Source organism: Capra hircus, chromosome 5 (assembly GCF_001704415.2).
Source record: "Capra hircus breed San Clemente chromosome 5, ASM170441v1, whole genome shotgun sequence".
Taxonomy (NCBI): domain Eukaryota; kingdom Metazoa; phylum Chordata; class Mammalia; order Artiodactyla; family Bovidae; genus Capra; species Capra hircus.
In genome coordinates, this window is record NC_030812.1 from 30,709,010 (window position 1) to 30,734,319 (window position 25,310).

At 38.1% G+C, this 25,310-nt stretch overlaps 1 protein-coding gene across 2 annotated transcripts in view; it reads left to right on the forward strand.

Annotated features, from left to right (window-relative positions):
- The window catches only part of CCNT1 (cyclin T1), a 40,695-nt gene extending 18,824 nt beyond the window's left edge, over window positions 1–21,871 (forward strand). The window contains exons 3-8 of one of the 2 annotated variants that reach the window (XM_018047538.1): window positions 1,674–1,734; window positions 3,208–3,270; window positions 4,711–4,756; window positions 5,909–6,072; window positions 6,237–6,307; window positions 15,888–21,871. In XM_018047538.1, coding sequence (XP_017903027.1) covers window positions 1,674–1,734; window positions 3,208–3,270; window positions 4,711–4,756; window positions 5,909–6,072; window positions 6,237–6,307; window positions 15,888–17,291 — 1,809 coding nt within the window. In that variant the 3' untranslated portion in view covers window positions 17,292–21,871. 2 annotated transcript variants of the gene reach the window in all.

Below are 25,310 nucleotides of genomic sequence, written 5' to 3' on the forward strand. Positions count from 1 at the left end.
TTTCCTTGACCTTATAAAGAGGGGAAACTCTCCTGGCTTTAGAATTCAGTGATTGGGGAGCAATGAGTTTGAAGAAAAACTACAGATTTCTGTACCAGGTTATTTGTCTGTTACAGTGGATGCATGTAAGAGATAAGTGAAATTGTGGAACCACAGCTCCTAGTTATATGAGTCAAGTGTTTAAAATAGCAGTGTCTTGACATTTTCTCTCTGGGCTGCACCAGAGTAGTTTTGTTGAAAAGTTGTTGGTCTGAACTTTTATTTATGTTTAAGACTACTAATTGCCATTGGTCTGCAGAATTGACCAAATAACAAAATTTTAATGAAATAAAAAGTAAAATCCCAATTTTTTTTTCTTTAAAGTATATTTACATGACTTCTCACCTGAGTCTGTCTTATGAGGTGACTCGGAGAAGATGCTTTCTTCATTATGTGGAAAGGAGAGCTACCATACATAGGTTAAGTCCTTATTGGACTCAGTCAAGATCATAAAGTTCAGTGGAAAGTTAGCAGCAACATAAGTCTCTTAGCTCTTGGCTCAAGCTTCATTCTCCTAGAGCTCTATACCAGTGCTATCTAATAAAAATGTAAGGGAAGTCACATATGTAATTAAAATTATTAAGCTTTTCATTAAGCTTTTATTTTAAATTTTTATTTAAATTTAAAATTAATTTAACATTTTATATAGCATTTTGTTAAGCCCCAAAATATAGTCATTTCAGCATATAGTCAGTTTTAAAACATTATTAATGAAGTGTTTTTTAACGTTATTATTTTTTAACTAAGTCTTTAAAATTCATTGTATATTATACATTCATAGCACATCTCAGGTGCTTGATAGACATGTATGGATAGTGGCTACAGTAATGGCTGTACAAATTTGAAGGATTTTTGTTTGTTCTATTTTCTTGTGAACTCCTCTGTGAATTTAAAAAATCTAGCATTACTGTAACGGAGAAGGCAATGGCACCCCACTCCAGTACTCTTGCCTGGAAAATCCCGTGGACGGAGGAGCCTGGTAGGCTGCAGTCCATGGGGTCGCTAAGAGTCGACACGACTGAGCGACTTCACTTTCACTTTTCACTTTCATGCATTGGAGAAGGAAATGGCAACCCACTCCAGTGTTCTTGCCTGGAGAATCCCAGGGACGGGGTAGCCTGGTGGGCTTCCGTCTATGGGGTCGCACAGAGTCGGACACGACTGAAGCGACTTAGCAGTAGCAGCAGCAGCATTACTCTAAAAGGAAAGTTTAACAGGAATCAAATGTTTGAGATTGCATGCAGTACTGTGGGAAGGCTGTGCAGTGTGTTTTGATGATGTTAAAAAAAGGTATGTTAATATTTTAATTTAAAAAAAGTTTTTAATCTGTATCATATGAACATTATAACCTAAAATGTCAGTCTGAAAATGAACCAGATGTCTGGTGTTTATTCTGTAGCCCTTTATAAATAAAGTGACATCTTTTGCTGTACCACTTATTTATCTATTTCTTTTTTTAAAGGAGAATCCGTTAGGGATAAGGATTAATTTCAGTTCCTACTTTCCCTCATAACTGCACCCTTGCCTTTTGTGGCTTTGGTTTCCTTTGGAGGTTGTTATGATAGAATTGTCTACACTTTATGTTATATACTGTGTCTTTTTGGGGAATAATTTGTGTCTTCTCACATCTGCAGGCTTACCTGCAGCAAGTTCAAGATCTGGTGATACTAGAAAGCATAATTCTGCAGACTTTAGGTAAGTTTATTTTCCTTTAAAACATTAAAGAAATATGTATGCAATAGAATGTTTTTCTAATTTGCAAAATAGGAAACAGGAAGAGAATTTCTTGGGAAGGTTTTTGTACATTGTAGAGATTGCTTAACCCTGCCACAGAGAGAATGAAGGCACCACCGACCTTTGAGATAGCCATTAGCAGGCTTTTTCTGCTTGTTTTTATTCTAGGATTCATGATTTGCTTGATAAGATTTGGCAGTGTTTAACTTTCTGATAAATAATAGCAGAAACTATCTAAATAACTTTTTTCCTTCCAGGAGTTTTCATAGTCTGTCCTTATATTTAAATAACAGTATTTGTTTTAAAAATTGGTAATCAGCATTTAAAACAGTAGAGTGGAGATGGAGGAATTCAAGCTAAATTAAATTGATGGGCTAAAGAACTGATGATGTACTGTTATTATCTAGTATTATTTTCATAAGACTGCCTTTAAAAGCTTAGCAAATACGGAAAATAAAGATTTTCTTGTTCTTTTGGGCTCTCATTTTTCTCTTTAGATAGAGTATTTCATGAGTCATGTGGGAAAGTTGCTGATCGGCCTGTATTTTTTGCATATACACCTATACACACAATGAATTCTTCAAATTAGTTTCTGCTAATTTTTACTTTATATTAGTTATCTTCAAGGTAGCCATACTTTAGGGGGCAATGATATTTTTCTGGTGGGATACATTTTAATATTTTAATGTGGAAACCTGTAAAATCTAACTTGTAAGAATCAGTTGTGCTTTTAGAATAATTTGCATCAAGTAAATTTTGCAATAGAATCTTCTTCTTTTTTTTAATCAGTTTGCCTCAGACTTTTTTTTATTTTTTGGGCTTGCTGCACAAGGGATCTTAGTTCCCTGACAGGGATTGAACCCAGGCTCTTGGCAGTGCAAGTGCGGAGTCCTAACCACTGGACTGCCGGGGAATTCCCTAGAATTTCTTTACTCATACTAGATAATTTTATTTACGTACACAAAAAGAAATTTCTTGGAAAAATTTTTATAGACATACTACATTTTGGTTAAGATCATTTAAAGTTAGATAAAATGATCAGTACTTAACGATGATTGAGATGATGAAAAGGAAGAAGACTGAAGTAAGAGAGGAATAGGTTTTAAAAATGTTTTCTAAAGGTTAAGCTTTCACAGATAATCATTGTGTAACTGCATCTTTTCCAGTCATATATTCTGTTGTCCCTAAGAACACGTTTTGTATTCAGATGTTACTGATAGTTCAGGGATCTTGAGACTCTATTAACGTCATTAATCTGAGTGGTGCCTTTGAAGATAATCTTAAGAGTGTGCTCCATACTTTATGTGACTCTCAGCTTCTCAATAGGCAGTTTTGGGACCAGAAAATGAGAGAAGCCTTCAATGATGACTCAGATAAAAGCAGTATAAAATATTTTGAGTATCTTTAGGTTTTTAACCAGTTACTTTTTTTTAGGCTTTGAACTAACAATTGATCACCCACATACACATGTGGTAAAGTGCACTCAGCTTGTTCGAGGTAAGGAATCCCAATCCCAACCTGAGATGCTATCTTAAACTGTTTTACCATTTAGAGGCTAAGATTTACTGTAGGCTAATACATAATACAGCTGCTTTGGCCAAAATTTAAATTAAAAAAACCTATCTGGCTTTTAGATTTCAAAATGAGTGGTTGGAGCTTTTCTGTTGAGTTCTTGTAGTGTTTTTAGGTGACTCCCAGATAAAGTGAGTGAGTTTCTTGTTTATCAAAGCTGGAGGCAGATTTTGAAAAGTCACTAAAATCAAAGTATCCAATAGCAATTTTAAGGATATCTTGGGGGTGAAAATGAAAGTGAAGTCTCTCAGTCGTGTCCGACTCTTTGCGACCCCATGGACTGTAGCCTACCAGGCTCCTCTGTCCATGGGATTTTCCAGGCAAGAGTACTGGAGTGGGTTGCCATTTCCTTCTCCAGGGGATCTTCCTGACCCAGGGATCAAACCCAGGTCTCCCGCATTGCAGGCAGATGCTTTATGGTCTGAGCCACCAGGGAAGTGATCTTAATTTGATTCTAGGGTTGGTTGTCCTGGACACTGTTAAAGGCTACCCAGAAGGCCATGTAGAATTGATTTGAACTTAACTTTCATCATTGTTAATTCCTTGGTAGACTTGCTTTTTATTCTAATTTAACTTTAGTAGCCATGATTGCATTAAACCTAGTTCTTCTTTTTATTCAAATAGTAATATCAAGAAAGAATATCTAATAGCATTGTGCATTTAAACACAATTTCTTGTTTTGTAGATTTTCACTGATAATTGGCCTTATCATGTGTTTCATCTGAAAATTCAAGTTTTTTGAGTTCTTTATATTTTGAGAACATTAAAAGGTTTACATTGAGCAAGCATAGTGTTAAACAGAGATGAGTTAAATATGTTAATATTTCATCTAAGGAAGATTAAAATTTGTCACCCAGACAAATTTTTTTTTGAAGGAGGAGTTTTTTAATTGTAATATGTTTAAATAATTTATGTCATTTGCTAATTTTTTCCAAATATGTAAAGGTCTTCTGATCTTGCCTCCAGATTAGTTCAGCCCCTAGCTTAGAATTTCTTAGTGGACTCTTGTATCAGGATCTCTGAGTTACTTGTTAAAAATGCTCATTGTTACTACATCCTTCTCCAAAAGTGTTGAGTTAGACTCTAGGGAGGATGCCCAGGAATTGTATTTTAAATATGTAACCCTTATATGTGGTGTGCAGAATAAAGCTTGAGTCCCTAAGTCTGGAAGCAGCATAATTGTTAATATAATTAAAAAATCACTTAAACTGTTTCATTTGATAGTGGAATGTAAGCATCAGGTGGTCAGAGACCATGTCTGTCTCATTTGCCACTGTATTCTCTGCCTTGCAAATATTAAATGCTTACTAAGTAATTATTGAGAATGAATGGAACTAATAACCCCCCCCCCTTTTTTTTTTTTAGCAAGCAAGGACTTAGCACAAACTTCTTACTTCATGGCAACCAACAGGTTTATATTTTAATATTTTTCTCTTCTCTTTTTGGGATAGTACTTTACTTGGGTTGGAATTGTCACTTTTTGTTGGGTATATGGAAAGATGATAGGTCTGGCACTTAGTAAGCTAGGAGCCGAAGATCTAGTCAAGGATCTCTGATATTAATAGAATGTGTTATAGACAAGTCCATGGTAACTGTTGATTTTTCTGCACAGTTGTCATGCGTGCCTTAAAATTTCCATGCTGCTTATTAAATTTGTTAAGGTGATAAAATATTTTCGTTGCTGATTGATAGCCGACTTAATTCTGCATTTGTTACTTTACATTTAAATATCCAAGAGCATAGTTTTGAAAGTTTATTTAAACTTGGATTTCATTGCCAGTTGGTGACTAAAATCTAGTTTGGAGGATTCTGCTGTAATTGTGGTATTTTAAAAGGTACTCTTTGTCTTCACTCACTCCCAGATAAATGGGCACATATATGTGTGAAGAGTTGTGATACTTTTTCCTTCTCATTCCCTTTTTAAAGAAAAAGTTAACACATAACATGTATTACCAAATTATTTGCTCATTCTCATCTCCAATCTACTCTGTAGTTCTTGGAAACCAAAGATACTCCTAATGACTGTCAAGGCTAAGAAGTTCATTTTTATAGCCTGATGGGGGAGATTTTAAAAATAAACTATCAAGCATATTCACACTTGAGTGAGTGATTATCTATTCAATGTTTAAAAGAGACCAGACCTATGACTGGCAAGAAATAAGATAATTTTTAGGATAGTTCCTTAAGTATTTGATTTAGGGATTATACATATTAAAAATGTTAAAATTTTTCTTTTGTTCTGACCTTATTCTTAGGCTGATTAATCCTTATTTAAAAAAACTGAGTACTCAGTCTATTTTTGTTTTTATTTTTTCTGGTCCTTCATCAGTGTGTGGATTAAATGATGTATAGTCAAAAAAATTAGACAAGTTGTTACCTGAGCAGATGGGTTAATGGAAAGATTAGGTTGGGTGTTGGATCAGAGCACTGGCTATTTCTTGCCTTTCTTGCTCTCCAGTGTTTTTTTTTCTTTTTTTTTTTTTTTTAATAATGGAGAGTTTTTTAACTTTGGGTTCAGTTGAGAGCTCATGACACTCTCTTGTTTCCTTCCCTCTGATGTCAGCCTGCATTTGACCACATTCAGCCTGCAGTACACACCTCCTGTGGTGGCCTGTGTCTGCATTCATCTGGCTTGCAAGTGGTCCAACTGGGAGATCCCAGTCTCAACTGATGGGAAGCACTGGTGGGAGTATGTTGACGCCACTGTGACCTTGGAACTTTTAGATGGTAAGTTTTAGAGTAAGGGACCTTGAAAAGCACTTGCTCTTGATCTGTCACATACCTGGCCAAAGGTGACTTGATTTCAGATAAATACAGTTAGTTGAGGTTATTCTTGTTTCATTACTTCTGCCTCTCTGAATTTTTCTTAAATGTTCTAATTTCATTTGTAGAACTGACACATGAATTTCTACAGATTCTGGAGAAAACCCCCAACAGGCTAAAACGAATTTGGAATTGGAGGGTAAGAATTATTGTTGTCACTTTCTTTTGACTGCACCAGTGAGATACCAGATGGATATGTACCCTAGGTTTGGAATTTCTACTTTTTATAGTTATGCAGTAGTTACGATGTCAGCTTCATAGCTAGAATACTGGCTCAGAAATGCATTGATGTAGGTAACAGCAGGGTTTATTTTGTGTTTTGCAACTCTTCTTGGTTTTTAGTTGGTGAGCAACATTGGTTGAGTATTTTTTTGTGTGTAGAGTGTTAAGGGGGAAAATTTGGCTTTTCTGAGACACAGAATGTTGGCTTCTTATATAGGAAAGAGACAGAGTTAGGAGGTTAGAGCTGGTATTGTAATTTTATCTTTGACATTACTTGCTTTTAAATGGATTTTAGAATTTTGTTTTTATATAGATCACAGTTCAAAGTTATATTTTGGGTATTCTTGAAAGTCTTATTTATGATTAACGAAATTATTCTCTTTTTTTTTTTTTCAGTGTTAGAAAGCTTAAAAGTATTGCTTGCATTTCTGAGAATTCTAGACTGAGGATGCTTAATTTCTTTCTCCTAAGTTGAGTTATAGAAAATGAGTTTGCCTAGGGTTCAAAGGAGATTTGAGAGTACACAAGTCTTGTCTTTTACTTTTGTGTAAAACTTTACCAAAATTTCTAGAGTTTTAGACTAACTGTAATCATAAGACAAGGATGTTCATGAATGAATACAACTTCATAATTTTTATTGCCTTGTAGCGGGATCTTAGTTTTGTGTGTGTGTGTGTGTGTGTGTGTGTGTATGATCATTTGTTTTCTGACTCTTTGCGACCCCATGGACTATAGACCACCAGACTCTGTCCATGGAATTTTCCAGGCAATACTGGTGTGGGTTGCCATTTCCTCCTCCAGGGGATCTTTCCGACCCTGGGACTGAACCCACGTCTCTTGCGTCTCCTGCAGTAGAAGATGGATACTTTACCACTGTGCCACTTGGGAAGCCCCTAGTTTCATGACCAGGGTTAGAACCTGGGACCCTGGCAGTGATAGCACCGAGTCCTAATCACTGGATTACCAGAGAATTCCCACAGGATTATATGTTTCACTATAGGTACTATGCTGTACAGAGGATCTCTCAGATATATTCATCTTGGATAACTGAAACTTTTTGCCCTTTGACTAATATGTCCTTGTTTCCTCCTTCCCTCAGTCTCTGGAAACTACTATTTTACTCTCTACAAGTTTGACTGTTTTAGATTCCTCACATAAGTAAGATCACATAATACTTGTCTTTCTCTGTCTGGCTTATTTTACTTAGCAAAAGGTCTTCTAGGTTCATTTATGTTGTTGCAAATGGCAGAATTTCCCTCTTTAAAAAATTTTTTTAAAAATTTAAATTGTGGTAAAATACAAATAACATAAAATTTACTGTCTTAGCCATTTTTAAGTATACAGGTATTACATGCATTTATACTGTACTCCAGTGTCCTTGCCTGGAGAATCCCAGGGACGGGGGAGCCTGGTGAGCTGCTGTCTGTGGGGTCTCACAGAGTTGGACACGACTGACGCGACTTAGCAGCAGCAGCATACTGTTCTGCAGTCATTATTACCATCTATCCCCACAACTTTTCATTTCTAAAACTAAAACTCTATAACCGTTAAACAATGACTGTCTATTCCCCAACTCTGGCAGCCACAATTATATTTCATTATTTAGACTATTGTTAGTACCTGTAAACCTCATGTAAGTGGAATCATACATTATTTGTTTTTTTGTGACTGACGTATTTCAGTTAGCACGTCCTCAAGGTTTATCCATGTTGTAGCATATTGTAGAATTCTAATTGTTCTCTTAAAAGGCTGAATGATCTTTTGTGTGTTTGTACCACATTTTATTTATCCATTCTTCCATTGATAGACATTTGGTTTGTGTCTGCATTTTAGCTTTTGTATATAATGCTGCAATAAATATTGGTGTACAGTATCTCTTTCGAGACCCTGCTTTCTGTTCTTCTGGGTATATACCCAGAAGTAGAATTGCTGGGTCATATGCTAGTACTATTTTTATTTTGTTGAGGAACCACTACACTGTTTTCCATACTGGTGTACCATTTTGCATTCCTACCAAACAGTTCAGTTCAGTTCAGTTGCTCAGTTGTGTCTGACTCTTTGCGACCCCATGAATTGCAGGACGCCAGACCTCCCTGTCCATCACCAACTCCTAGAGTTCACTCAGACTCACGTCCATCGAGTCGGTGATGCCATCCAGCCATCTCATCCTCTGTCGTCCCCTTTTCCTCCTGCCCCCAATCCCTCCCAGCATCAGAGTCCTTTCCAAGGAGTCAACTCTTCGCATGAGGTGGCCAAAGTACTGAAATTTCAGCTTTAGCATTGTTCCTTCCAAAGAACACCCAGGACTGATCTCTCCTTTAGAATGGACTGGTTGGATCTCCTTGCAGTCCAAGGGACTCTCAAGAGTCTTCTCCAACACCACAGTTCAAAAGCATCAATACTTCGGCACTCAGCTTTCTTCACAGTCCAACTCTCACATCCATACATGACCACTGGAAAAACCATAGCCTTGACTAGACGGACCTTTGTTGGCAAAGTAATGTCTCTGCTTTTTAATATGCTATCTAGGTTGGTCATAACTTTCCTTCCAGGGAGTAAGCGTCTTTTAATTTCATGGCTGCTATCACCATCTGCAATGATTTTGGAGCCCAGAGAAATAAAGTCTGACACTGTTTCCACTGTTTCCCCATCTATTTCCCATGAAGTGATGGGACCAGATGCTATGATCTTCGTTTTCTGAATGTTGAGCTTTAAGCCAACTTTTTCATTCTCCTGTTTTACTTTTATCAAGAGGCTTTTTAGTTCCACAGAGTTCTAATTTCTTTATATTTTTGTTAACATTTGCTGTTAATGTGTGTTTTTTTGGCAGTAGCTGTCTAAAGGATGTGCTTTGATTTGTAGTTCCCTGATAATGAATGATGTTAAGCATTTTTCATATTCTTATTGGCCATTTGTGTATCTTCTTTGGAGAAATGTCTGTTCTAGTCCTTTGTCCATTTTCAGATTGGGTTGTTTGGTTTTTGTTGTTGAATTTTAGGAGTTCTCTGCACATTCTGGATACTAATCCCTCAGCAGATATATACTATACAAATATTTTCTCCTATGTGTGTTGCCTTTTACTCCAGATAGTGTCTTTTGATGCACAAAATTTAAATATTTCCATGGAGTCCTTTTTGGGGAGGGGTGTGGTCACCTGGCCTTTGCTGTCATATCTAAGAAGTTATTGCTGAATGCAGTGTTGTGAACCTTTTGTTCTTTGCTTTCTTCTAAGAGTTGTATATATCTATTTTTAATTGGAGGATAATTGCTTTATAGTGTTATATTGGTTTCTGCCTTACAACAAGTGAACCAGCCATTGTTGTTGTTCAGTTGCAAAGTCATGTCCGACTCTTTGAACCCCATGGACTGCAGCATGCCAGGCTTCCTTATCCTTCACTATCTCCTGGAGTTTGCTCAGACTTGTGTCCATTCATGCCATCCAGCCATCTCATCCTCTGTCGTCCCCTTCTCCTCCTGCCTTCAATCTTTCCCAGCATTGGTCTTTTCCTTTGAGTCAGCTCTTTGCATCAGGTGGCCAAAGTATTGGAGCTTCAGCATCAGCATCAGTCCTTCCAATGTATATTCAGGGTTGATTTTCTTTAGGATTGACAGCTTTGATCTCCTTGCCGTCCAAGGGACTCTGAAGAATCTTCTGTAGCACCACAATTCAAAAGCATCAATTCTTTGGTACTCAGCCTTCTTTATGGTACAACTCTCAGATCTGTACGTGACTCCTGGGAAAACCATAGCTTTGACTATACAGACCTTTGTTGACAAAGTGATGTCTCTTCTTTTTAATACACTATGGAGGTTTGTTATAGCTTTTCTTCCAAGGAGCAAGCATCTTTTAATTTCATGGCTGCAGTCACCATCTGCAGTGATACTGGAGCCCAAGAAAATAAAATCTGTCACTGTTTCCATGTGGTCATGTATATATTTCAGTGCTACTCTCAATTCATCTTACCTTCTCCTTCCCCCACAAGGGGAAGTTCTCTGTGTTCACAAGTCTGTACTCGGTGCCTGTTCCTGCCCTGGAAATAGGATCATCAATACTATTTTTATAGATTCCATATATATGCATTCATATATGATATTTGTTTTTCTCTTTCCGACTTATTCTGTATAACAGGTTCTATGTTCATCCACCACAGTTTAACTGCCTCCAATTCATTCCTTTTTGTGGCTAAGTAACATTCCATTGTATATAGGTATCACAATTTCTTTTATCCGTTCATCTGTCAATGGACACCTAGATTGCTTCCATGTCCTGGATATTGTAAATAAGTAGTGCTGCATTGAACATTGGGGTATAGTCTTTTAGAATTATGGTTTTCTCAGGGTATATGAATTCTATTGTTTTGGATCTCAGATTTGAATCCTTTATCTGTGTTGAGTTAATTTTTGTATATGGTATAATGTAAGGGTCCAGTCTCATTCTTTTGCATGTGGATGTGTAGTTTTCCTAGTACCATTTGTTGAAAAAACTGTCCTTTCCCCATTGAATGGTCTTGGCATCCCTGTCAAAAATCATTTGACCATGTATGACAAGGTTTTTTCTGGACTTCTGTTCCATTCATCTATATGTCATTACCCCACTGTTTTGATTACTGTGGCTTTGTAGTAAGTTTGGGAATCAGGAAGTGTGAGTCTTCTTGCTTGGTTTTTCATTTTCGAGATTGTTTTGTCTATTCAGGGTCCTTTGAGATTTCATATAAATTGTAGGATGGATTTTTTATTTCTGCAAAAAATGGCGTTGGAGTTTTGATAGTGATTGCAGGAATCTATACATTGCTTTGAGTATGCACATTTAACAATACTAATGTTTGAATTAATGTTTGGATCCAGTACACGGGATGAGTTTCTGGTTATGTTTTCCATAATATCTTTCACCAGTGTTTTGCAGTTTTCACTGTGCAAGTCTTTGTGTATTAGTCCCTGAGTCATGTCCGACTCTTTGTGACCCCATGGATTGTACAGCCCACCAGGCTCTTCTGTCCATGGGATTTTCCAGGCAAGGATACTGGAATGGGTTGCCATTTCCTTCTCCAGGGGATCTTCCCAACCCAGGGATTGAACCCGGGTCTCCTGCATAGCAGTCAGGTGTTTTACCTTCTGAGCTACTAGGGAAACCCGTGCAAGTCTTTTACTTGGTAATTTCTAAGTACTTTATTCTTTTTGATGCTGTTGCAAATGGGATTGTTTTCATATAATATCCTTTTCAGATTGTTTACTGTTCATTCAGGGAATTGTAACTGAATTTTATTTATCTTGCTACTTTGCCTAATTCATTGATTAATTCTAATAGAATTAGAGAAAATAATTTTTTGATGGAATCTTTGTAGTTTTCTACATATAAGTTCATGTCATCTGCAGACCGATAATACTACTTCTTCTTTTCCAATTTGATGCCTTTTATTTCTTTTTCTTGCCTGATTGCTGTGGCTAGGACTTCCAGAAGTGTGTTGAATGCAGGTGTTGAAAGTGAGCATCCTTCCCTTATTCTTGATATTAAGGAAAGCTTTCAGTCTTTCATCATTGAATATGATATTCACTGTGGGTTTTTTATATATGGCTTTTATTATGTTTAGAAAGTTTACTTATATCCCTAGTTTGTTGAGTATTTTTATGTTGAAAGTGTGTTGCATTTTGTCAAATGCTTTTTCTTCATAAATTGAGATGATCATGTATTGGTTTTTTCCTTTTCATTCTGCTTATGTGATGTGCTTGTGCTCAGTCGTGTCTCCCTTTTTGTGACATAGTATAGCAATTGATTTCCGTATGTTGAACTGTCTTTATATTCCAGGAATAAATCCCACGGTCATGATATGTAGGTTTTAAAATAGGCTGTCAAATTCATTTTGCTAGTATTTTGTTGAAGATTTTTTATCTATGTTTTTAAGGGATATTGGCCTGTAGTTTTCCTTTCTTACAGTGTTTTTGTCTGATTTTGTTATCAGGGTGATGCTCACCTCATAGAATGAGTTGGGTAGTATCCCTCCTCTTATTTTTTGGAGAGTTTGAAAAGGATTGGTGTTACTTCTTTTGGTGGCTTCTCTTGTTCTGGAGCACGGGCTCTACATGTGCAGGCTTCAGGGATTGGAACACACAGGCTGAGTAGTTACAGGTCAAGGGCTCTAGAGCCCATGCTCAGTAGTAGTTGTGCACCGGCTGAATTGTCCCACGTCGTGTGGGATCTTTCTGGACTAGGGTTTGACCCTGTGTCCCCTGCATTGACAGGCAGATTCTTAACTACGTGACCACCAGGGAAGTCCCCAAATTTTGTTTTGACTTTTCTCTATTTTTCTTTTTTTTCCATTTTATTCTTTGCTCTAATCTTTATTGTATATTTCTCTGCTACCTTTGTTCCTCTTTTTCTAGTTCCTTAAATTGTAAAAGTTTGTTATTTTGAGATGTTTGTTGATTTGTGTTTGTGTTTCACAGCTTGTGGGATTTTAGTTTCCTGATTTTAGTGAAATTTCTCCCTTAGCACCACTTTTGCTACATCCCTTAAGTTTTGAAATGTTGTACTTTTGTTTTCCTTTTTCTCTTTAAGTATTTTCTCATTTCCCTTTGATTTCTTTGATCCATTGTGATTTTTTTCCCCCCAGTTTTCACTAACTTTTATCTTGTTTTGATTTTTAGTACGATATGTGTCTTTTAAAATCTGTTGACTAAGTTTGAGGCCTAACATATGGTCTGTCCTGGAAAATGTCTCATATTCACTTAAAGAATGTATGTTGCTGATTTGGGGGAGAGTGTTCTGTATATGTTTGTTGGATCTAGTTAGTTTATCATTTAAGTCCTATTTCCTCATCTTTTGTCTGATCTATCTACCATTCTGAGGGAGTATTGAAGTCTTCAACTATTACTGTAAAGCTGTCTATTTTTCTTGAATTCTTTTAGGTTTTGGCCTCATAATTTTGATGGCCTGTCACTAGGTATGTAAATGTTTATAACTGGTGTGTCTTATTTCTGTACCTAGCCTTTTAACATATATAATGTCCTTCTTTGTCTCTTAAAACCTTTTTTGATTTAAAGTCTATTTTGTCTGCTCTTAGAATAGCAGGCATGTTCTCATGGTTACTGTTCGCATGTATTTCTTTTTCCATCCTTTCACTTTGCTTGTTTGGGTCTTTGGATCTCAGTGGCATACAGATAACTATAAGTTGGAGTTCAGGCATATGTTTTTATCCATTCTACAAATCTATCTTTTCCTTAAGAGTTTAGTCCACTTACACTTAAAGTAATTACAGATACGGGGAGATTTACTTCTGTCACTTATGGTATTTTTTATATAGGCATACCTAGTGCTATTGCACTTTGCAGATATTGCACTTTTTATAATGAAGGTTTGTGGCAGCCTTGCAATGAAAAGGTCTGTTTGTGCCATTTTCCCAGTAGTATTTGCTCACTTTGTGTCTGTTATATTTTGGAAATTCCTATTATGGTGATATGTGATCGGTAATCCTTAATACTACTACAACTCAAATGATGGTTAGCATTTTTTAGCAATAAGGTATTTTAAATTAATGTATGTGCTTGTTTTTTTAAGAAATAATACTACTGCATATTTAATAGACAATATAAGGATAATTTTTATATGCACTGGGTAATGAGAAATTTTTTGTGGCTTGCTTTATTGTGATGGTGGTGGTTTAGTTGCTCAGTCTGACTCTTGTGACCCTGTGGACGGTAGCCCACCAGGCTCCTCTGTCCATGGGATTTCCAGGCAAGAATACTGGAGTGGGTTGCCATTTCCTTCTCCAGGGGATCTTCCCAAGCAGGGGACTGAACCTGGATCTCCTGCACTATAAGCAGATTCTTTACCGACTGAGCTACCAGGGAATTCCCTGACTTTATGGTGATATTAGCTGCATTGAGATGGTCTGAAACTGAACCCACAACATCTCCACAAGTATGCTTATATGCCTTAGAGCCTTTTGTTCATTTCCTGCATTACTGTTTTTTGTACTTAGTTGATTTTTCATAGTGAAAAATTTTAAACTTTCTTGCTTGTGTTTTGTATTCTAGGCTGTTTTCTTCGTATTTATCATGGGATTATCTTGAACATCCTAAAGTTATAGTACTCTGATTTTCTTTTTTTTAATCCTTTTGGTTCCTCAGACTTGATATAATTTCCATTGTGCTGTCTTCAAATTTGCTGATTTTTCTGCCTCTTCAGATCTGCCTTTGAAATCCTCCAGTGCATTTTTCATTTCAGTTATTGTACTTTTCAGCTCCAGGATTTCTTTCTGGTTTCTTTAAAAAATTTTATTTTCTTTTTAAATGTTTATATCTCGTTTTGTTAACAGGTTGTTTTCTTAACTTTCAACTTCATTTCCTTAAGTGTCTTTAAGGCAGTCATTTTAATGTCTTTGCCTAGTAGATTTGCCGTTGGGTCTTTTTCAGGACAGTTTCTGTTGATTTTCTTTTTCCTTTCGAATGGGCTATACTTCTTGCTTCTTTATATGCCTTGTGATTTTTTGTTGTTGAAGATCGAATGTTTAAATATTAATAACATGGTAACTCTGGAAATCAGATTCCCTCGCTTTCCTGGGGTTTGTTATTTTTTGTTTTTGTATATTTGGGCTGGTGGCTTGATTTTGAGGGATATCTCTGTGCTGAAGATTAGCCTGATGTGTAAAATTGTGGACTTCTCTTTTCTGAGCCTTCTCCTAGACATTTCTGTATTTGTAGTTTCCAAATGTTCTACCATAATGTCTGGCTCCCAAAGAGGGAAAAGGAAAAAATGAAGTGGGGAAGGAAGGGTATTGGCCCTTTGTATCTGAGGAATTCACTTCAACCAGAGGAGGAGGGGATCCCAACAATGGAGGGAGGTGCAGCAGTGGTCTCCTGCCTCTGTGTGCCTCTGTGATTGAAAGCAGCAGTCAGCGATCAGAGCAACATCTCCAGCATTTGCCAGTCAGGCTTCCCCAAGCGGTGAGAAAGCTACTGTAGGAACGGATGCACAGCTACCTGGGGCTGAGAGCTGAAATTGAGGGAAATTAAACCCAATTATTTGCCCATGGCTTACTTATCCTGGAAATTACAAGCCTTCAGCAGACTACAGTGTTCCAAAATAGTTATAGCAAAAAGATTCTGCCTGTACAGTTGTTGTTTAGGTGGGAGACAGATTCTTGGGGCTTCCTAGTCTGCTGTCTTCACAGAACTGCCCTCCTCTTTTAAGGCTAAATGATATTTCATTGTATGTATAGGCCCCATTTTTAAAATCCATTCTTTTTTTTTTGTTGGACACTTGGTTTGCTTTCATACCTTAGGTATTGTGCCTCTTTGCGATCTTGTGATTCTTGATTGAAGTTTTAAAAAATCTTAAATCTCCTGATGGTAATAATTATCAGTCTCATGTTAGAGTAGCCTTCTGGTTATGGGCTATCCCAACTCCCAATGCCACAGCAGACACAGTCCACTCATTTCACTGTTTTTCTCCCATATGTTGAATTACTTGAAGTGAAAAAATGCTATTTGCTTCATTCTAGGCATGGCAGGCTGACAGGAAAACAAAAGCAGATGACCGAGGAGCAGATGAAAACTCTTCGGAGCAGACAATCCTTAATATGATTTCCCAGAGCTCTTCAGATACAACTATTGCAGGTTTAATGAGCATGTCAGCTTCTTCTGCCACAAGTGCAGTGCCTTCCCTTCCAGCCACTGAAGACTCAAAGAGCAACTTAAGCAATGTGGAGATGTTGTCAAGTGAGCGCTGGCTGCCCTCCCACCCTCCTTTCAAGGTAGAACCTGCTCAGGGTTATCGGAAGAGCGAGAATTTAGCACTTGGAGCTGATCATTCCTTACAACAGGATGGTTCAAATGCGTTTGTTTCCCAGAAACAGAATAGTAAAAGTGTGCCGTCAGCTAAAGTATCACTGAAAGAATACCGTGCAAAGCATGCAGAAGAGTTGGCTGCCCAGAAGAGGCAACTGGAGAACATGGAGGCCAATGTGAAGTCACAGTATGCGTATGCTGCCCAGAATCTCCTGTCTCACCATGACAGCCATTCTTCGGTCATTCTGAAAATGCCCATAGAGGGCTCAGAAAACCCTGAGCGGCCTTTTCTGGAAAAAACTGACAAAACAGCTCTCAAAATGAGAATCCCAATGACAGGTGGAGATAAAGCTGCCTCTACAAAACCAGAGGAGATAAAAATGCGCATTAAAGTTCACACTGCAGCTGACAAGCACAATTCTGTAGATGACAGTGTCACAAAGAACCGAGAGCACAAAGAAAAGCACAAAACTCACCCATCTAATCATCATCATCATCATAATCACCACTCACACAAACACTCTCACTCACAGCTTCCAGCTGGTACTGGGAACAAACGTCTGGGTGATCCAAAACATAGTAGCCAGACAAGCACCTTAGCACACAAACCCTATAGCTTGTCTAGCTCTTTCTCCTCTTCCAGTTCTTCTCGTAAAAGGCCCCTCCCTGAAGAGACTGGAGGGGCGGTGTATGATCACTCAACCAAGACTGCCAAGAGTGCTAAATCCTCTTCCATAAATTTCTCCTTCCCACCTCTTCCTACAATGGCCCAGTTGCCTGGGCATAGCTCAGACACAAGTGGCCTTCATTTTTCACAGCCCAGCTGTAAAACCCGAGTTCCTCACATGAAATTGGATAAAAGCTCCACTGGGGCCAATAGTCACAATACACCCCAGACCACAGACTATCAAGATACTGTGAATATGCTTAACTCCCTTCTCAATGCCCAGGGTGTTCAGCCCACTCAGCCCCCAGCGTTTGAATATGTTCATTCTTACGGAGAATATATGAATCCACGGGCTGGTGGAATGTCCTCCAGATCTGGCAACACAGACAAACCCCGGCCACCACCTCTACCATCAGAACCTCCTCCACCACTTCCACCCCTTCCCAAGTAAAAAAGAAGAGAAAAAAGCTTCTTTAAAAACACATTTGTTTTTAAACTACTGATTCTGGACTAAGAAAATTACTTCTCATATGAAATATGTCACCCTTCTTGGACTAGGAAATAAATTAATATTGAGACATAGGTGGGAGGATGGTTGAGGGCCTTGGTGGTTAATATCTCCTGCCTCAGAAATTTAACTATTTTATTATAGTTTTTACTGGTATTGGAGAGGTGAGAATGTGTTAAAGCTGTGAATGATTCAGAATACTTTCTCTCTTCTTGGCCTCTCCACCTCCTAATTAGGTTGATTAGAGTTGATATCTTCCCTCTTCTTGCCAGGACTGAAATATGGAGGGTTTGTTTTATCAAACAGTTGTGGATCCTTTTGGTGTTTAATATATCAGAAGAGAGGAAGTATTTAAACGTCAAAATCTTTTAAGAGACTTTTAAAAAATAATTTAAAGAAAATAAGTTATCTGTTTAGTTTTTTTTTATATATAATTGGGGGAGGGGGAGGGATTTTGCTGTGTGTATGAGATACACAGTAATGAGTCCTTCCGGGTGGGATTGGAGGGTTGGGGGTGTGTGTAGGCGGGATGGGAAGATAGGATTTTGGCCATGAGTCCTGAGACAGACTCTGGCCACTTGAAGTGTTTCGACCTGTAAGTGTGTATATAAGTGTGGGTATGTGTGATATTAAGTATGTGTGTGTTTAAAAATCATGTTTTATCTTTCCCTCCCTGTCCTTCACCATTTCTACTTCTGGACAGTCTACTAGAGAGAACACGGTGTGGCCTTTTTGAGCATAAAGGGAGGAAGAGGCATATATTTGGCAGGATGTTTCCCCCTATTCTTTATGTTGTAATTGAAAGTAGCCTTCTAAATTCTGGTTTGGGCAGGTGCAGCCAATAGTCTGATTTTGAACTCTTACACGAACTTCCTTTTTTACCCTCTTTTTCCTTTTGATAAAGAACAAAGATGGGATTGAGGAAGAAGGCTGGAGAGCTAGGCTGGCTTTGGCCCTACAGAATTGTATTTTTTTTTTTTTCGCCCCCCACGTTGGGCTTTAGCAAAGTGTTCAAGTGAGAGCAGTCTCAGGGTCCCTGAATGGAAGTGGGGTGTGCTGTCCTTTCTGTGAAGCCCAGACCATATGTGAGAATAGTTCTGGGAGAAGCCATGGAGCTAGAGGATACTGAAAACAATGGAAATTGTGATTGGGGATTTTTAGGACATTATATTTTAAATTATATTATGAATGTAAGACTTTCTGTATGTCTGAAGGGAAGCAGCTGCATCCTCAATTTTTGCAGCCTGTATGACTTCAGAGACCGAAACTTACGAATTTAGCAGTGCTGATGCCATGAGGGTGAGCAAGCCTAGCCTACAGATAACTGTTATGTTTAGATTGTCCATCTTTGGTGGCTTTAATTCTAGGCAGAAGTTCTTCTGGAGATTTCTAAAAGTCCTTTAGGAAAATGGATCAGGAGTCCTGTTCTTATGGGTACTTAATTGTCCCATATTTTAGGAGTGAATGTTTTTGTTGAGGAAAGAAATCTTTCAGGGGGCTAGAAAGAATTCTAAACCCAGTTGTCCAGCTGAAAATGCCACCAAGTCACAGATCATTTACTGTGATAGTCTTCAATCTTCATGGTGTTTTTTGCTATGGAAAAGGTGATGCAGTTTGAATTTGTCTTCTTGATTTTAATGCAGCTTTTTTCACACCAAATATTCTTTATGGATAAATTGAATATTTTCATTGGAAGTCATAGGGAGATAGGAGTTCTACGTGTGCTGCTGCTTGCCGGGGACAGGTTGGGGAGAAAACTGAGGCAGTTGGAATTGCTGATGCACTGGCCTAATACAGGAGGGAATTTGTACAATAAACCTTAACCGAAGGTGATTAGTGTCCTACGTTTCTTCATATTTTAACTTTCTAGAGTGCCTGCCATTGCTGTGCAAAGTGAGCTCTCTGCTGATCGATACACCAGTAATACTTTTGACTTGGAATGTCACTTTTACAGATGACATTTTCCTCTTTTTCCTTGATATTTTCTGAGTTATGTTTGGTAATTGGTAGATGCGTGATGTGTTCACTAAATTTAGGCTGTTTGTTTAGATTTTGTTTGGTGGAGTCAGCTTTCTTCCTTGACCTTTCAAGGTTATTTAGTTTGCTTTCATATCTTTGTGGAAGTGATGATCACTGATTTGATTATGAAAATGTCTCTTACAGCTTTAAGTTTTTCTCGTGAAATGTCGCATATTTTCTAATCACATTTGCTTCCTCACCACAGAGATACATATTCACCTGGCCTCAGCAGTTCTCCATGGCAGTCTGTAGTTAGTTCCTTAGAACGTTGTCAGGAGTGACCTTGAAAAAAGTGCTTACTAGAGCCTAAAAGCTGCTTTCTGCCTCATAGTCTGGCCTTTGCACTAGTAGATCGTTGCTGATATAGGTCAGTTTAGAGACTTTTCTGTATTAGTGCCTCCTGATACTGTTTTAAGATACCTGTAGTGTCTGCTTTTATATCTGTGCGTACGTTATGAGCCTCCTTATGGGCTCTGCATGAAGTGTTCGCTGCATTGTCTTTGGGTTAGCAGATGTCCCTGTCAGCTAGCATGCATGTTGTCCAAATTCCATAAACTTAGGCTTCACGAGGTTGTGCGGTTTCTAAACACTGTGTCGTCTTTTACCCTCACTTCAAAGGGTGAGAAACAGGATTTATACATCCAAAGTTAGTCTCGTAAACATGGCTTTTCCCCCCCTCTTTTAACCTAGACTATCAACGATAAGTGGTGATAAGCAGGCCTGGAGCCTCAAGTTCTATAAATCTCATTCCTGAAACTTTGCTTGAATCTCATGTTGGCAAAAACGATTATCTGTGAATTATCCTTAGGACTTTTAATCAGATACCTGTGTTGCTGTTCACTTACCTTTAGTGAAGCATTAATCTAAAGCTACGTTGGTCTTCTGAAGTATCAGTTATGCTTTTTGGGTTTAGAAAATACTGGGAATTAGTCTAGTCTTTTTACTTGAATTAATGTGTTTCCATATCTGAGACCCTCAGCCCGCCCCCCTTTTTTTTTGATGATTTTAGTGTTTTCATTTAATGTATCCTTTTACATAGTTCTGTATTATTGGCTTCACCAGTATTGATAGAAAAATTAAATCTCCAGGTGGAACAGCAATGGATTAGAATATAGAAATAAAATCATGGTAACATCAGTGCTGGGTTTACTTTCACCTCTGCTACCTAATTCCCCACATTGAAAATCCATTCCCCTCTTTGTTCCTGGACAAAGGCCAATTAGAGGGGTCTTATCCCAGTATGGTTGGATTCTAAAGATACCTGTATTTCCCACAAAAACAGGGGACTGTGGGAACTTGGGAACTGATTAACTTTTAGGAGGATTATTCCTTTGTTGATGATCTGTTTTGATCTTAATGCCAGGGAAAAGGGATTCTCAAACATCTTGAAGTTGGAATACAAATGTTACTGTCTTGGGGTTGGGAGAATTTAAGCAGCCTATGCAACCCTTCACATGGTGAGAAGTAAGCCCTCTGCAGTCCCACTAAACTTTCAGTGACTGATGTCTCCCCAGATTTCTTGCGTTGCTGCTTGTCAACACCCAGCTTTTAACTGAGTGTCTGTTCCTGTTGGTTTAAAGAATGTTCATGTTGTATCACACTGTCAAGTTTTATCTCTTTATCCCTATGTGGGATAAAAAGCCTGGTACTATAATCCTGCCTGATAGAGTGGTCTTGAGTGAGAATTATTTTTAAGTGGGAGACCCTTCATTTTAATGTCTCTAAAGGAATGTTTACTGAAAAGTGGTGTCTACTCTTCCTGTTTTTAAGTGTGTATTCATGGTGAATGAAAAGAAGAGAAAGACTTGGGTTTTCTGTTGCCATATTAAGCATGGAGAGGGATGCTTGACAGCATGCTAATTGAAGCCAGAGCAAGTATGTCTCCATCAAGTTATCAGGAACTCTTCAGTTGAAAGCTGAGGCCTTAACTGATTAGTGGTTGATCACATTGGATTTGGTTACAAGATGGAAGTGCTGGCTGGGTTAAGCACACAAAAGAATGCAGCTGACTTGACTTAGTGTTAACCTAGGTTTCTGGATTTGAAACTGACCACCTCCTCACCCTACTCCCCACACCTAAAACTGTTTTCTTATCAGACCAAAGAGCAAAGAAGGAAAAAAAAAATGAAACACTTTACCAATCTATGTCACTCAGGTACAATTTTGTGGTGATATTTTTGTCTTTTTTTTTTTTTTTTGTATTGCTCTTAAGAGTCCTTTCTCAGCATATTATTCTGCTCTTGCCTCTGTCTTCCTTGGGGCACCTCAGTTCTGGATGCTACTCCTGGGATCTCTACTGCTGTTATGTGAATGATAAGACGTAAGTGACCATTACAGTAAGGGCTCTTTGTAAAAAATTTTAAAAAATGTTTTTAAAAATTAAACAAGTACATTGTATACATTTTATAGTCTGGCTATCAATTTGATATTTTGCTGTCAAGTATGTTTCTCAATCGGTATTTATCCATCCCATCAATAAATGTTAAACACTCATCTGATGATCATTTATGTGTGCTGAGTCTTCAAGTTAGTCTTTACCTGTCATTTCATTGATACAATAATAGTTGTCTTAGTTTTGGTAGTATAGTATGTACTTTCTTACTGCACAGGATCCTGTGGGAATTGAGTTCAGTGGGAATACCTAAGATTTGATCATCACAGTGAAGCTAACAGTGTAAGTATGATGTGGCTGAGGGGAGAAAGCCCTCATTCTACACTGTCACGTGGATACCTGGAAGGATGCCTGGCACACAGAGAAACAGCTCTAACAGAAGATAGCATCATGTACTGCTTATTTAGTGAGCACTCTCAGTGATTCATACTTGTATATTTGGTTCTTTGAAAAAATCTGAAATGTTGGTATAGACAGCAGTGCTTTTAATAAGAAAAAAAATTAATAGCCTCTGATAGTGAATACTCACCCTTTTCCTGGGAAATAATAAAATCACACACACAAGGTAATTCTTGTAAATTATACAATTAAATGGAAAGAATTTTTAGGCTATAATGCTTAAAATTATTTTTTAAAAAGTTAGAAGTAGCTATAGTTTAAAAGCTCTAAAAGGAAAGATAAATTTAACAGTGTTAAACACTTCTTTAAAAGAAAATCGAGTCCTGTGCATTTCTTCTTCCATTTTCTGAAATATTACAAGAACATTTTTGTTGGTGGTGCCCCTCCTGAAACTTTAGTGATAAAGTTGCTGATATTTTAGGAATATTGGTCTGACTTAAATGGAAGAACAGAGAAGTAGTAAATGAACAGTGTGAGAATGGATGATATAAATTTATTATAAAGTCATACATTTAGTGATTTGCTTTTGTTAAAAGAGATATCAACTGTTTCATCCTTGGGAATAGATGAGGTATAAATCAATATAAACTTCCAAACAGCTGGATCCCTAGTTACAGAGGTTGGTTAAACTAACTGGTATAGGGTTAGGGTTCAGTGCCTAAATCATCCTGGTCTCTGACACTTTTGAAAACCAGTAAGATTGGCTTGATCTCTATCATTCAACATTCTGTAGAAAGTTGGAAGCCCTCTCTATGACTTCTGTGGATTCCCTTAGAGGCTTGTATTTATTGTAATCTCTAGCTCTGGGGCTACTTCTGTTAGTTCATTCAGTTTGTGGATTGTCACTTGTCTTGTGCTACCTTTTTTGCACTGTGGAATCTTGACCCTTTTTTTGATTCACATAACACTCAAAACCAAAGAACCCCAGTGATGAAAACAAGTTAAAACTGAAAGCTAGATTACATCTTTTCTGGAAAGTAGTTTTAGGCACTCCCTTGCCTTTCATTTATTCCTTAGTTAGTATTTACTAAGTACTATATACCATTTACTGATGGCAGTAAACAAAGCAAGCATCTTGCCCTCATACAACTTACATTCTAGTTGAAGAGACAAAACATGCTAGATAAGTACTTTGGAGAATGTAAAGCAGGGAAGGAGAGGGATTTCATATGTGTGGGTAAGATTGTTGAAATTGGAAATAAGATGGCTAGGGAGGAAGGCCTTATGAAATTACAGTTCATCAAAGACCTGAAGAGGTGAGAGCAAGCCACAGGAATATTTGTAAGATGATTCTGTGTTGCAAAGTTTATGAGGTGAGAAGATAGTGGCATGTTTGAGAAAGAGCAGAGGCCAGTGGGGCTAGTTACAGAAGTGACTGAGGAAGATGGTAAGTAGTAGGATAATGTGGTTATAGAAGCAGCAGAAGACTAGATAAAGTAGGGCCTTGTAAGCCATTATAAAGACAGTGAAATGGAGCGCTATTGACAAGTGTTGAGAGGTGACATGATCTAGCTTGGGTTTTAAAGTATTCATTTGGTGGGGAATTCCCTGGTGGTGCAACGGTTAGGACTTTCACTGCCAAGGGTCCAGGTTCAGTCTCAGGTCAGGGAACTAAGATTGTGAGCTGCTGGAAGCTGTGAGGCGTGGACCCCCACCCCACCCCCCAAATATTCATTTGGCTGCTGTGTTGAAAGTGGACTACAGGAAGTCAAAGGTAAGGACACTCAAAGTAATTAAGGTACAGGATGAAAGTGGCTTGGACCAGGTTGGAAGTGCTGAAGGTAACAAGAAGTACATATCTTGAAATTGGAGCTGGTAGGATCTGCTGTATGGAGAAGGACATAGCAACCCACTCCACTGTTCTTGCCTGGAGAATCCCAGGGATGGGGGAGCCTGGTGGGCTGCTGTCTATGGGGTTGCATAGAGTCGAACACGACTGAAGTGACTTATCAGGATCTGCTGTAAGGTTTGAAGAGAAATCAAGGATGACTTCCAGTGTTTGGCCTGATAAGCTGGAGGAAAATAGAGTGACTATAGAAAGTACGGGATTTTAGCACTCATTTATCCTCCTCCCCCTCCAACACTCACTTCCTCTAGGATTAGTCCCCAAAACTCCAAATTAAAAATATCCTTCGATTCATCTTTCCTAACCTCTAGGAACAGCCTCAGGTCTACTTTAACCTGTTCAGTAGCTAACAAAGTTCTCCTTGGATTAAAAACAGCCATCTACTTTGATAAAAAGCAGAAAGAATTTGCCAATATCTTGATCATTTAATAATCTCTGTCCCTCCTCAACTTAGAAGTGGTTCTAAATAGCATATTTTGTCTTCTCAAGTTTAGTAGGATTTCACAGCATTCCCCCGCTCCCACAACTAAGGCCTTCTCTAGACTCCCTAACTAAAGCCTTTGTTGCATCTCTACCTAGTCCCTAATGCCTCTTTACATTGTTCTCTATAGTAGTTTTAATTTTCCTTTTTGATATCACTGCATTTGGTTGAAGATTCCCATGTTTTCTGTAATGTGACTGCCTCTACTAGTTTTAAGTTATAGGATGTTTATAACAAATCTCTGTACTTCTGAGGGTTGGAATGTTTGCTTATGTATGTAACAGTCCTGGTGAGATGAAATGCTTTTAACTAAAAATTCCTTAAAGGATTATAAGATTGGGATTTATCTGCCATTCTATATACCTGCGTTATTTAGCATGGAATTGTAGAGAAGCAAGGCCGCAACTAGAACTCATTTACTCAATTTTCTTAGAACTCAATTTTCTCAGTCCAAAAAGTGAAAAAAAGTGAAAGTGAACTCCCTCAGTCGTGTCAGACTCTGAGACCCCGTGGACTATAGCCTACCAGGCTCCTCTGTCCATGGAATTTTCCAGGCAAGAATACTGGGATCTTCCCGACCTAGGGATCGAGTCGGGGCCTCCCGCATTGCTGGCAGACACTTTTACCACCTGAGCCATCTGGGAAGCCCTCTCAGTCCAATGCACTTCACTATAGAAGAGAGAAGAAAGGGATAAAGAATGAGTTAGTCAGTCGTGTGCCACTCTTTGCTACCCCTCTCCACCAGGCTCCTCTTGTCCATGGGATTCTCCAGGCAAGAATACTTAAGTGGCTTGGCTTTCCTTTCTCCAGAGGATCTTCCGGACC